This window comes from Phaenicophaeus curvirostris, chromosome 6 (assembly GCF_032191515.1).
Source record: "Phaenicophaeus curvirostris isolate KB17595 chromosome 6, BPBGC_Pcur_1.0, whole genome shotgun sequence".
Classification (NCBI taxonomy): Eukaryota; Metazoa; Chordata; class Aves; order Cuculiformes; family Cuculidae; genus Phaenicophaeus; species Phaenicophaeus curvirostris.
This window is the reverse complement of record NC_091397.1, coordinates 34,527,878-34,541,685: the sequence shown is the minus strand read 5'-3', so window position 1 is coordinate 34,541,685 and position 13,808 is coordinate 34,527,878. Positions and strand designations below refer to the sequence as shown.

Here is a 13,808-nt window from a genome sequence, read left to right as displayed (position 1 = left end):
ATGCCAGAATAAGGTACTGCATTGGATCTGGCAACCTGCAGTCGCTGCTGAACTCCAGAACTCTCTCAGAATGTCTGTAGTTATGTCCCAGCCTTTGTCAGCAGTGATGCTCTGTGCCTGACTTTACTGTCGGCTCTAAATTGTATTGGCATTGTAGAGTACTGTAGTAGGTTTGAGAAACTGAAATTCTTCACGAGCTTATCCAGTTGTTTGTATAAGTAGTGTTACGTGGGCAGTAGTGATAGGTAGAGGAAGTTTATGAAAGGGGAGCAGAATAATACAGATGGGGAGTGGCAAGTGCAGTAAAGGTGCAATTGTTTTGCTGGAGTATTTGAAATGAAAAACCCACTAATGGAATATTCAGCTGAAAGACTAAATCTATCTTCGTCCATCAAATATAATTTACAGCCTTTTAAAATTTACTTCTGCTTGTACTGTCCCTGTTGCAAGATGGATATCACAAATACATTTTCTTTTTAATTATATTGCTTGTTCATCTCCAAATCGAGAGCCTAATTCTTCCTGTCACCAATGCATTAATTTACCTACCATTCACCAGTTATTATGTTGACTGTTTTTAAAAAACTTGACTTGCACTTTAACATGTGTGACTGGTGCTTATGGACATATTCTGTTCATTTCAAAGGTTTCCTTGATAGCATTAATGGGAGCTGATCACTGTTATCTATCCATATTCAAGGATTCAAACAGTACTGGTAAAATAAAACATGGGAAATAACTATCATCATTATTTGGCTTTCTATGGAAACTGTTCTCAAGCTCTGGAAATGGTTCTGTTATCTTAGAAATGAATACAGATCTATTCTGCCACGTCAGCATCAGTGTGTGCCTTCATTCTTTGCCATATATGTCAGGCATTAACTTAGTCCCCCCAAGATCTGCTCACATTAAGAAAATAAATCACCTTGTGTCTGTAAAACCATTGTTAGGTTGGGTAGCAAATAGACACCAAAGAGCTGCATTGGATCTGATTGAAACTTCTTCATTGGTGTTTACTGCAGTGTTTTCAGACCTTGCTTGAGAGTGGCAGCAATAGTGTAAAATCAGATTTACATTTAGTTGATTGAGATGGTGTGTGAGTACGAATGTGTCAGTTGATTCTAGGTGGCTTTGATTCTGATTTGTGTCTCTGTGAGAGTGAATCTGCAGGAGGTGGCTGTGTAAAATCTCTGTAAATGAGAGGAGAATCCTAATGACTTATGAAAGGCCAGAGCCAAAACTGATCATACATTGCTTAGCCCAAGAAGACTTAATATGTTTTCTCTGTCACATCACTTTTGCTCTTCCCTCCCTCCTCTATATTTCTATGGAAGTAATTCATCACAGTGTGTTGATTTTTGGTGCCTGAGAAAATATCAACTAAAGCTTTTCCTTCGGCTAAGGCATTTTCAGGCTGTGCCTGCTACAGATTCTCCTTTATTTACTAAGATGAGATATAATTCTGTAGCTTTTCTCTTAATGAGGAATTAATATGGACTCTGTCTCCTATCCACGTGTCTTCCTAATGCAGACATAGTCAATGTATTCCAGAGATCAGGAAACATCAGTCTCCACAAGGCCTCCTTACTGCTGCTCATGACACATGCTATTTTTCCTCAGCATACCAGAGATCTTCAGTAATTCCTTGCATTCAGACTTCCTATGCACAGCTTCCTCTTAGGAAACCACCTGACACATAAACTTTTCTTCTAACAGTGCTAATGCATTTCTGGAGAAAAATAAAAGGTCTGCCCTGCTGGAGCTCAGCCCTCAGAGCTTCCCTGCAGTGTCTTCCAGAAGCCCCTAACTCTAAGAGATTCTTCTAGACCAGACACAGGAGCAGCTGTTTGACCACCTCATCCTTCCAGTTGTACTCCTCACCATGAGGCTGTCCTCCTCATCTCTAGCTGTTAAGGATCAGACAAGGGGACAGCTGATGCATGATGTGGGAAAGGTAGGGTCTGAGACTGTTTCTAGGGCCAGGCATCCTCTGAGAAACAGGTTGTTCCTAATAGTAATATCTTGGCTGTTTTGTTGAGGCCATCTGTGATATCCTTTGTGGAGTATGCTGTGTCATCTATCATCTCAAGTTCTAAGAGTCATTTTGTACCAAGCAATAGTTGATGTGATATGCAGGGTAATGCACTGTGACTAATGCAACATTGTAGTTAATTACTGGTTTGGGCTACTCAGAGAATAGAAATTTAGCTTCTTGTTTGTTATCCGTTCAACCACTGACTGCTGTAGATCATACAGAAAATTTGGGTCCAGTGATATCTTGTAAGATTTTTTTCCCCGCGTTTTATATAATTCATGTTACTTGAATTTTGGTTATGGATCAAGTAAAAATATGAAGTTTTAACCATCAATTAAAATAGTTGTGGATTGTTTTATCAGGTGTGCTGTATTCTGCTATTATCCAAATAAGTGAATAATTAGTCGTTATACAAAGTCTTTTCCTTGAGTGAGGCTTTAGCCTTGAAACTGTAGCTGTTTTGGTAAATGAGTTTGCACCTATGTTGAAATCTATTTTTTTCCTTTGAGAGTTTTGGTATTCAAGTACAAAGAAATCCTCAAAGTCACAAAACCACATCCTTGCAGCCACTGTCAAGTATGGGTGACCTCTGGTAGCTGGAGAGGCAAAAGTTAACTTAAGTCAGAACATTAGAATTTAAAAACTGCCAGAAGTTATATTTTCACTTTGTTCTTTGACTGTGAACAAAAGCCCATTTAGGTAAACTTTAGTACACTCTGCTACAGTTAGTCTCAGTGTAAGCTTTAGTTTAGGGTCTTTGGATTCCAGCAGGTTCCATGAAGTTCTTGACCAGTCTTGCAGAGTTTGCATTACTAGTTGTGATTCTAGAAACTTAAATTTTTGTGGGAAAAACTCATAACCAATGAACAAGGCCACAAAAATATTCTGTGGCCCCAGTGCAAATATACAGCTTAAAGATTTCTGTCTTAGATTGTAAAAGAAAGTGCATGTAGCCAATGCCAGCAGCAAAACATAAAGGAATTTGTCTTCAAGGAATGGCTGTCAGAAACATGAGAAGTATTTAAAGTAACATATTGGGCTTATAGGACTGAAGTTTTTGTATTCTTGTTTTTCTCTGCAACTATGAGTGTTACACTTCTTTTTTTAATGTGAAAGCTTAATTTCTGAGTTAATTTTGTAACATGTAAGTGTTGTGATAATATGAAAAGTTCCAAATAATGGAAGACTTTGCAGTAAAAATTGTAATAGTAGCATAAAAAAAAAAGAAGCCAGCAGACTTAACGAAAAGCGCTGCATTTTAGGAATATCAGTGATGTAGTGTGTGGGTGTGTGTAAGAAGCCACATCAAACTTTCCCCATCCTGAAATGAATCAACTTTTATCTCTGTTGTGATCTTATATCCTCCTTTTCTGACCCCTCCCTAAGCTGAATAATTAATCACAAGATCACTAAGTGTGAGCCCAAGTGTACTGCAGAATTTATAATTGGTGCCTTTTTTTTTCTTTTTAACTTAGATATTGAAGTGCTGTTGTTTTCATAGACTGCTAATTGCTGTGTGACAATTAGCAAATATTAGGCAAGAAAAGAATGTAATTTATTCCAGCAGTAATGTATATCCACTGTGTTAGCTATATTGAAGAACACTATGAAACACAGGATTCTTTCTCTTGCAGACAGATAGGATAGTAAAGGCTAAGGCTTTGTACAGGGTGAATGCAGCTGGTGGTTTGTGGCTAAGGTACAGGAACTGGCACTCATCAAAACAAAGGGGTGAATGAAGAGAGGAGTAAGTAGGATTTGATGGTGATTTGCTTCCATATCCAAAGAAGACAGTCCCATCTTTAAATATCACAAGAACCTGCATGTTTTCAAAAGTGATCGGTGATTTTTTTAAATGCATTAATAAGGTTTTGAGTTCTCAGACTCTGGTGTTTTGCTGGGATCCATTTTAAAAAGGGCCAGAAGCCCTGGTGTTCTGCATACTTGGATTCCTTTGGGCCTTTCAGTGTGGATGGCCTGAGCCTGAGGCATCTGCAGTCAGGGGCTGCCTTAGAAAAATCTTGCCTATTAAGGATTAAACCAGATGAGAGCGACAGTAGGAGCAAGTGCTTAGACAGCGGAAAACTGAATTATGTAAAATTACCACTATTTTACAAGCTGTCTACAAACCGATTTCACTGAGTTCACTTTTGATCTCAAACTGCAGTTGTTTCCAAATGGCAAAACCTTTGAGTTCTGCTGATTTTATGCATCAGAAGAAGCATTTTGGTAACTGTGATCATGAACCAGAGGCTGATCCCAGGGTTGCGTTAAGCTTCTTTGGTAGCATGTTACAAAAGGTGTAGAAGAGAATGAGAAGAAAATAACACTTTAGCTATTATTTGAATTTTATTTCTCTTATTATTTGCATTTTGCAGTGCCTGATGCAAATAATAAGAGAAATAAAATTCAAATGATAGCTAAAGTGTTATTTTCCCACTCTCTTTCAATTGAAGCAGTTCAAACTAAGGATTTCTGAAAATTAGATCGTGATTGAATAGAGCAGGGAATTCAGGGCTTAACTCCAGGCCTTGATAACCCAGAGCATGAGTCTGCCGTGAAGATTGTTTTTGGCAGCAGGAAAGCTTTCATCCATGTCAACGTTCACTTACTACAGAAGTTGTCTTCCAGTTCAATGCCGACCTTTCAGTTAGGTGGACAGCAGTGTTAGCAGTTTTCCAGGTATTATGCACCACAGCAGAGATGTGGGTTTTTTGATTGATTACATTCTAGGAGTAGCAGATCTGTTTGGAAAAATGATTCAGTGACCTGTGTTGCCAGCTCCAAGTCTATATTGAATGTAGCCAGTCTAGCAGCAAGCTAGGCCCAGTTATCCAATATTTTTGCTTTTCATTATTATTCCTAAACAGACCTTTACTTTCCTGATGGGGAGATCCTGACTTCTCCGGGTGCCTTAATACTCCCATGCTTGGAAGCTGTACACACGGACTTCCTTGTTCCTACAACCTAAAATATTGCCCTGTGTGTTCCAACCTCAGGTTTACTTGCACATAGTCTCTAAAAGCTTATTGAAACATTGCTTACAAATAAAAATAGATGTTCTTAAGACCAGATTAGCGGAGGTGATGGTTGCATGTTCCAAAGCACTTGGTGACAACAGCAGTTTCAGATGGTGCCATTTCTATCTTTCTCAGTATCATTTGTTCTGGTAGCCTGTGCCATGACTCACCTTTGGGTTTAGCTCTTTGCGGGCCGATGCTGTGAACCATGTTAGGAGGTTGATCCGTATGAACGGTATTTTCAGAGTTGTTTCTTTTTGAGATAAAGCAGGGATGGTCAAGAGAGGGGGAGATTTCAAAATGTATCTGAAAACTGTGATCATGTGTCCTTCACGTCACTAGATCCTCAGTTGCTGAGGTACACCTCACAGCTGAAGGACCACAAATAACCAATCAATTGTGCAGAGGACTAATTTCACTTACAGAGAAGTGCTAACTGAACATCTCTTCAGACTGCCAGTTCAGTTGGACTTACGTACAGCTATTTGAAGTCTTTAGAACTTTGCGGGGGGCGGGGGAGGAGGTGGAGGAGGTGGGGCAGGGAAGAACATAGTCTGTGCAATTACATTTAGATCAATAACCATTGATTAGATTTATGTAGGTGTACTGTCCTTACCATTGGCAAGCCTTGTTTAGAGCATTTGGATGCTACCACAACGTGAAGAAAAAATTTGTGCATTCCCCAAGCCTAATTCTGCAGCATGCCGCAGTCCCAACAGGGTGCTCTCACCTGCCTGATTTGAGGCCAAGCTCTTTATATTTTGTAAGCCTGTGCCTTGGGGTCCAAGGACTATTTCTGTCCTGTGAAAAAGCCAGAGACTTACTCAGGTCATTAAGCCACTGGCAACTGTGTGTTGTTGTGGCTCAGCCACAAGTTTCATATTCTGTGCTTTTCCTTTATTGCAGCAATTCAGCTTTGTCTCCCTGCCCACGGATGTCCTGGAAATAGAAGTTAAAGACAAATTTGCAAAGAGCCGACCGATCATCAAGCGTTTCCTGGGAAAACTATCTATGCCGGTTCAACGCCTCCTGGAAAGACATGCCATAGGGTAAATTTTCTGCTCGTGCTATTTTCCATTGTTGTTGCTGGTTTGAAGTCCCTGGTGATATATCGTTACAGTGATATAATGATGTTGAGGGGGAGTTACTAAACTGACAGTTGTATGATGAATGATGTTGGTCTTAATTAGAACTTACAGGACTACGGGCCAGATGAAGAATTACTTCTGTAACCTTATCCTTTGCATTTTAAAAGGCGAGAGCTGGCATTTAGGAAAGAAAACTGGTTTGTGTATCATGGCTGTGAATCTGGAGAGTGCAATATTTTCAATTTGAATATTCTTCTAATGTTATCAACAGGCTGTTTTCATGTTTCAGGGAATTACCTTTGGGCTAAAATCATGCCTGATCTGTTCCTCCCCACTTTAATATCTAGACAGTAGAAATATTAAAAAAAAAGCATGGCATGTTGTAACTAAATCTTTCTGACCCTACCCTGCTGCCAAGGAACAACCAGTTCACTTGAGCTCACCACTCCTTCCCAGCTTCCCCTTGGCATGAAAGTCCTGGGAAGGTGTATCCTGCCCAAGTAACACAAACCATTTTGAGGAAGGTGGATAGTGTTGAGACAAGCCAAAAAGCTGGCTTTAAACTTGTAATGATTAGAACTTGAGGAGCAGGGAAAGAAAGAGTCATCTCCCAAGTAGAGCATACGCAATGCAGTTTCCAAGAATGTGTATCTGAAAATTGGATCTCAATTCAGCAGAACAGCAGGAAGCTAAGCTTGTTGGAAGTGTTTTTGAACAGCTGGTTCAGAAACAGTTTGTGATATTGACAGCTGAATCTACCAGAAGGGACTAAGCTACCTCCCTGTTTCTCAAATAGGGAAGGAAGAGTAGCTTTTTTAGAAACCAGATGGAAAAGAACAGCTTGGGGAAGGTAGAGCCCTATAACTGATATCACTGGCTTCCCTCTATATGAGAAGATTTCTCATCATCTTCTGATTATATCTTCCTATTTTACTTCCTATTGTAAACACTGCCTATCTAAGGTTATACTTTGCCAAGAGCAATGCCTCCAAGCTGCACCTAGATCTGGCTTAGTTTTAATATAATGGCTTTTAAATCTCAGGCAAGCTCAATGACAGGTATACATGCAAGTTCAGAAAGATCATAAAAATCTTGAGATCATCTCATCATATGAGTTTCTGATGCATGTGAAGCTATCCTAGCAAATACATTGGACCCAACTGAAAGTGAACTATGTTACTTCGAAAGATGTATAAATATTACTATTTAGTGAACCCTTTACCCTCAAAAAATGCTTTGCAAACAGCCTCATTTGAGGCAACTGGGAAGTTAATCTCTTCTATAGTTTCATTCTGTTCTGAGGGGTGGATGAAGTGTGGCAAAGGGAGGGACCTGCACAAGGACAGAATGGAGTCATTGATCAACCTTGTCAGGAAGGTGTTCTCCTGATATTTCAGCTTCATAGAGGTAAGAGGGGTGGAAAGAGATGAAGAGCAGTCATTCAGCCAGTTTGAAAAGAGAAGGTGGTAAGCGGGGTCTGGCCTGTACAGGATTTTGAAAGAAGGGACAGGAAATGTGAATTTTATGCAGATGGTGAAGGGAAGGAAATACAGAAATGCAAAGTTCTACAGAAAGGTAGATATAGTCAGATTAGCAAGAAAGTGAAGTCTTCTTACAGTAGATGAAGTGGGAGTTGTTTGCTTCCCATGTCAATATTTTCATACCCATACTGCAGAAATTCCATTCCAACCGTTCTCTTTCTATATATATACATACATGCTTGTGTACCCCAGAAGCCTGTCTTATTCACTGACTCAGCTGTTCCATTGTAATTGAAGACATTGTCCTCTCCTTCTCTGCCATTCGTTCTCTCGTATGCAAGTCAACATGCCCTCATGGCTGGGTTGAATAGCCTTTGTAAACCATTATGTATTTTTGTAGGACACAGCAGCTTTATCTATGAAAAGTAGACATTAGGTAGGTGATAGTCTATTGTGACGGTATTTTTTTTCTTTCAGTGACAGAGTAGTAAGCTACACTCTGGGTCGCAGGCTTCCTACAGATCATGTCAGTGGCCAGCTGCAGTTCCGATTTGAGATAACTTCTTCCATCCATCCAGGTAATTCTCAGTCTTAACATATCATTTATCTAGATATTTTTTTTGCTTTGCATTCTTTCTTCTTTGAAATCTGAATTCCATCCTGGCTGCTTTGGGGCTTTACAGAATCACAGAATCACAGAATAACCAGGTTGGAAGAGACCCACTGGATCACCGAGTCCAACCGTTCCTACCAAACACTAAACCATATCCCTCAGCACCTCGTCCACCCGTGCCTTAAACACCTCCAGGGAAGGTGACTCAACCACCTCCCTGGGCAGCCTGTTCCAGTGCCCAATGACCCTTTCTGTAAAGAATTTTTTCCTAACGTCTAGCCTAAACCTCCCCTGGCGGAGCTTGAGGCCATTCCCTCTTGTCCTGTCCCCTGTCACTTGGGAGAAGAGGCCAGCACCCTCCTCTCTACAACGTCCTTTCAGGTAGTTGTAGAGAGCAATGAGGTCACCCCTCAGCCTCCTCTTCTCCAGGCTAAACAACCCCAGCTCTCTCAGCCGCTCCTCATAAGGCCTGTTCTCCAGCCCTTTCACCAGCTTTGTTGCTCTTCTCTGGACTCTCTCCAGAGCCTCAACATCCTTCTTGTGGTGAGGGGCCCAGAACTTTAGGTACAGTCATGAGCAAAGGAAAGTGCATGAAGTCCCCCATCACAGGATGCATCATGAGTCACAACTTCTTCCCTGTTCCCTGTAGATTAGAGCTACTTGTGTCTCATATTCCCCTGTTCTTGGCTGCTTCAAATACTCCACCACATCACAGGGAGAGAAGAGGGTGGAAAATGAAGTCTAATTTGCTTCTTTGTCACCTGTCATGGGGAAGTGCTAGATGGGCTGTTACGTACAGCATCATCTGCATTTGAGCACATCATAAGTAAAAGAGGAGCATGTAATAGTAGAGATGGTTAGAAAATTTCTCATTTTGATTATTTTTAATTTAAAAAGTAAACAAAATAATTCAATGTTCTCCTCATTCCCTCTCTTTTGGTTTGGTTTTTGTTCACGTTCCCTTGTAGTTATTAGGAAGTCACTGTCATGATGTTGTAAGTTTGAATTTTGTTTTTCGTGTCAAAGTCTCAGTAGCGTTGCTCAGGAACTTGTTGCCTCTCTCTGGTAGTGGCCTCTCAGGTATACTTCATTAAGCCAACAGTACTGGAAATCGCAACCTGCCCCTTGCTGGAAAACCCTGACTTCTGTCTTTTGACTGTTTAGATGCTATGGAAGTGCCCAAGTTGTCTGGCATTTGGGAGGAAGTGGTACAGATAAGGATCACATCAAAAGATTTGGAGCAGGGAAAGTTTCTGCCTTCCAGGAGTGTGAAAACTACTTTTTTAAGTTCTCTGTTGTGGAGTCCTGTCAACTTCAGCATGACATGAAGAATGTCATTAAAACCTTCGGGAAAGCTTCTTTGTCATTCCCATGATATTCCTTCTAATGCCAGTTTGGATTAAAGAGGAGTTGCAAGAAGGTGTTGCCTTCAGGTTATGTTTTAAGGAGGCAAGGTGCCACATGCAGACTTACCACCATGGTAAGCCCCACAGTTGTTAAATCCACTGTACAAGACTGCTTAGAAAAAAAATAAAATAATAAAAAAAAAAATCAGCATTTCTAGATAGATGCTCAGTTGCCCACTCATTTCACACTCTAAGTTATGCTTTTAATTTTCTCAGATTGCTGTGGATGCCTGTGCTGCCAGGGCCAAGCTTCTGGTTCAGTCAACACTTCTTGTTAAAGGAGTAAGTAATTTCTTTTCCTGTCTCATACAGATGATGAAGAGGTCTCCATTAGTGCAGATCCTGAGCCAGCTGACCTTCAGGAAAGCCCTGTGAACAACCCCACAGAGGAAAGCCTCGGTGAGCCTCCATGCATCAACACAGTGACCTCAGAAAGTACAGCTCCAGAACAGCTAAATGGATACAGTGTGAACAGTGTGGATAGCCCAGGGTCTGTCAAACCACCTGAGGAAGTCAACGAAAACAGCTTAAATGAAGAGCTAGCAGGAGATGGGGAGGCTGATGTGGTGCCAGTTCCTGAGCCCTTGGAATCCAATCCAGGAGAAGTGCTGCCTTCTTTGAGTGCTATGGACTTCACGGAGCAGCTCGCTCTGCTGGCTTGCATGTCTCCTTCTGAGACTGAAGTTAGGGAAAATAACAAAGTCAATTCTGGCACTCAGGGAGATGGTGGAGTCTTGACCAGCGTAGAAACATTAGATATTGATGAGGTGAGTGCAGATGTGCATGCTGGCAAGGACTTAGAGAAGAGTCAGGAAGAAGAAGGGGCTTCAGCCCAGGAAGGGGAAGACAACAGGCTGCAACTGAGGAGCACAACAAAGAGAAAAAACAGGCCATGTTCCCTGCCTGTGTCTGAACTTGAGACAGTCATAGCTTCAGCCTGCGGTGAGCCAGAGACCCCTCGCACACACTACATACGGATCCACAACCTGCTCCACAGCCTGCCCTCAGCACAGATGAGCAGCGATGGGGAAGAAGAACAAGATGGTGGCATTGGTGGGGAGAACGATGAGGAGTCTACAGTCAAGGAGGCGTTGGATAAGGAGGTAGTCAGTGAGAGTGAGACAGTGGCAGCAGAGCCTCCTCTGGTAAATGAAGCTGAAGAGAACTTCAGCCAGAGCACGGTGCCTCCTGGGACCTTGGATGAGCAACTCTCTGATTTAAATAATGGGCTGTTGGATGGGGAACACCCCAGGACAGGAAGCGAGAGCGAGTCGAGCTCCAGGCCCAATGGTGACAACGAATGCGAGGCGTGCGACACCTCTTGCTACAGCCCCTCTTGCTACAGCACTTCCTGCTACAGTACCTCCTGCTACAGCACCTCTTGCTACAGCACCTCCTGTTATGACAGTAACAATCGCTTCTCCAGCCATACTCGCTTCTCCTCCGTCGACAGTGCAAAGATTTCTGAGAGCACAGTCTTTTCCTCACAGGATGATGAGGAGGAGGAGAACAGTGCTTTTGAGTCAGTGCCAGATTCAGTACAGAGCCCTGAGCTGGACAGGGAGCAAGTGGATGGCTCCTCCCAGTGGCCAGATGAACTAGTAGCTCATGGTGGGAATCCACAAAGAGTCACAGAGAGTCTAGACACCCCCATAGCAGGTCCAAGCAGCAGAAGAGAAGGTTAGATCCTGAGAATTGATGCGCTGAGCAACCCTGATTATCTGGATGTCACAGAAGTCATCAGATAATCCAGGCTGCAGATAGCTTATGGTTTATCTTGTACAAATTTGGGGGTGGTGAGCTGGGTCAGATATCAGGGAGGGTTGGGTAATTGAGCCTGTCCTTAAAAATCCCAGGAAAAAACAAGTAAATCAGATGGGGATCTGTAAATATGGATTCCTGTAGATATACATGCATCATTATAAAATCAAGATTAGCTACTGCGGTTGTGTGGCAGATCAGCATTATCACATCCACCAACTCATTCCTTATTTATTGGGATTATCCATCACATATCTGATGAGCTGCTGTGTCTCTGATAGTTGGCAAGAGTGCCAGCTTGTGCTTGTCAAAGGGCTGATATGCTGATTTACACCTGCTAAAGAGGTAGGCTAGTTTCTCTATGTGATTGGTAGTCACGCACAGTCATATGTAGAGAGAAATGCAAATATTTGTCTCTTACAAACCAGTTTTCTAGTCCTGTTTGTTCCTATTGCCCAAGGATGAAACAAGTCTACCTCAGATTTCACAGACAACAGGGCAATTCAACAGAGATTTATTTTTGCTTAGGTGCTTTGAAATTTGAGCTATGTTGGACAAAATTGTAATCTCCTTATCCTTCTCTAGAGAAGGAACGTATTTAAGAAAGTAATTTTTTGTCTTTGTAATTTAGATACTGTTTTTCCCAATCCTGTTACATTAAATACCTCCCTTTGGTAACTCATTTTATGTGGTAAGGAGTTACATGAATAGTGGTTTTGATCACTCTTCTTTTCTTCAGCTGGTATGTCATTTTTCTCCAGCTGAAGAAGTAAAGTCAGCAGCAGCAGCTAAGGAGTGAGTGTGCATCAAGGTCAAGAGGTAGCCTTGCATTCCCAAATCCTGAATCATCTGTCTCCCACTATAATTGGCACCAAATTAAAATGTCACCAAAAGGATAACGTACTTGGGGATCACTGTGAAACCCCAACTGAAGTTCTTCTACCTTTTTTTCTCCATTCCCTACTTATTTACTCCCGCCTTCCACTGCCACTGCCCCTGCTCCAGCAAAAAGAAAGATACAAGGGTGGCCTTACATGCTGGACTGTGTAAAGACTTTGTAGATAGCTGGACCTAGGCAATTATTCACTCCGCAAAGCAGAATCTATCCCAAAGAAGTAGATTCTCTGGAGTACACAGAGGTGTAGAAACCCAATTTCCTTCCATGCAGGTGAAGGTCTTTTTGTGTGGGCAGCATTTATGTGCAAGTATATCCAAGGGGGTATGCGTGTATATGTGTGTGTGTGACTGTGCTTACAGGTTTGGTGATTATTTTGGACTGTGTGTACTTTTGAGATGGGAATTGGGGGGAAAGAGCATCTTCTACATAAGAATTGAGTACAGCTCCAAGTTTGTGCCCCTTGAACCTGTATGAAAGTCCTTGCAGTGTTCACAGTGGCTTTGCTTTGCTTAGCTGAGAGAGAGTATGTCTGAAGGGCATCCTGGCTCCTAACACTCATGATATCACTGGGGATGCTTCAGTAAATGTGCAGATTGCTTCATGACCTGGCAGCTGTTACAAATACAGTAGATGTGGTCACCTCCATCCACTCCAGGTGACTGATACTACCATGCTTCCGCTGGCTTGCTGTAACTATCTTGACTAGGGGAGAGTCAATTATGGTGAGGTAAGTAAAGAAACATAGATGGATAATCTGGTAGTTGGTGCTACAACACCTGTAGTAACAGCGCAGTCTTTAAGGCTATGAGAGATGGGCTTTTAGCACTGAGTAATAACTTATATAACTCTGCTGTCTACTCAAAACATGCAACAGATGCAACTGTGAGATACGCCTATACACAAGTGGTTTAATAAGACTTTTAACAGGCCATACGGTAACATCAGAGCACTTAGAAGAGGAAGTATTTTTGTCTAAGCAACTTTTCTCACTTCTAGATGGTGTGAGATTTTTTTTACAGTTTTATATAAAATTGCCTTTTGCCTTCTAGCTGCTGGTTGTTTAAAAAAAACATATTTTTTGGTAATTTTTTTTTTCTTACATTTGATAGCTATATGTTTGGGGGTTTTATGAAACATTTGTTCTTAGGCTATTAAGATTCTGACTTTAAAGACAGCTAAACCAGCCAGCACACAGTGAACATGGCTTAGCTGGATGATCTGTCTTTTAATTTTGAAGTATCATTGTGTAATATTTTGGTGATGTTGGAAACACTACATGTAATTTTTTCCCTAAGCTGCATCTTTGTGATGCATGTGAATGTTACATTTATGCCATTCAGATTGTATCTGTATTAACAGGCCCTCATGGAGCTGGAGGCTGTAGTGAAAAAACTGTTACCACGCAATAAGAAAATGTGACCGTTAGTAGGATAAATAGTCCTAGTTCCAAAGTTTTTAAGGCTAGACCAAGAATAACTCTTAATTCCAGAACCTGTGAAATTTTAA

General features: G+C 41.5%; 1 protein-coding gene across 4 annotated transcripts in view; it reads left to right on the top strand.

Annotated features, from left to right (window-relative positions):
• The window catches only part of HECW1 (HECT, C2 and WW domain containing E3 ubiquitin protein ligase 1), a 277,673-nt gene that overhangs the window by 191,316 nt on the left and 72,549 nt on the right, over nucleotides 1–13,808 (top strand). For 3 of the 4 annotated variants that reach the window (XM_069859743.1, XM_069859742.1, XM_069859744.1), the window contains 3 exons: nucleotides 5,962–6,104; nucleotides 8,102–8,202; nucleotides 9,956–11,323. In XM_069859743.1, the coding sequence (XP_069715844.1) occupies nucleotides 5,962–6,104; nucleotides 8,102–8,202; nucleotides 9,956–11,323 (1,612 nt within the window). The remainder of the gene's footprint in view (nucleotides 1–5,961; nucleotides 6,105–8,101; nucleotides 8,203–9,955; nucleotides 11,324–13,808) is intronic. The other variant, XM_069859745.1, reaches the window with a different exon arrangement.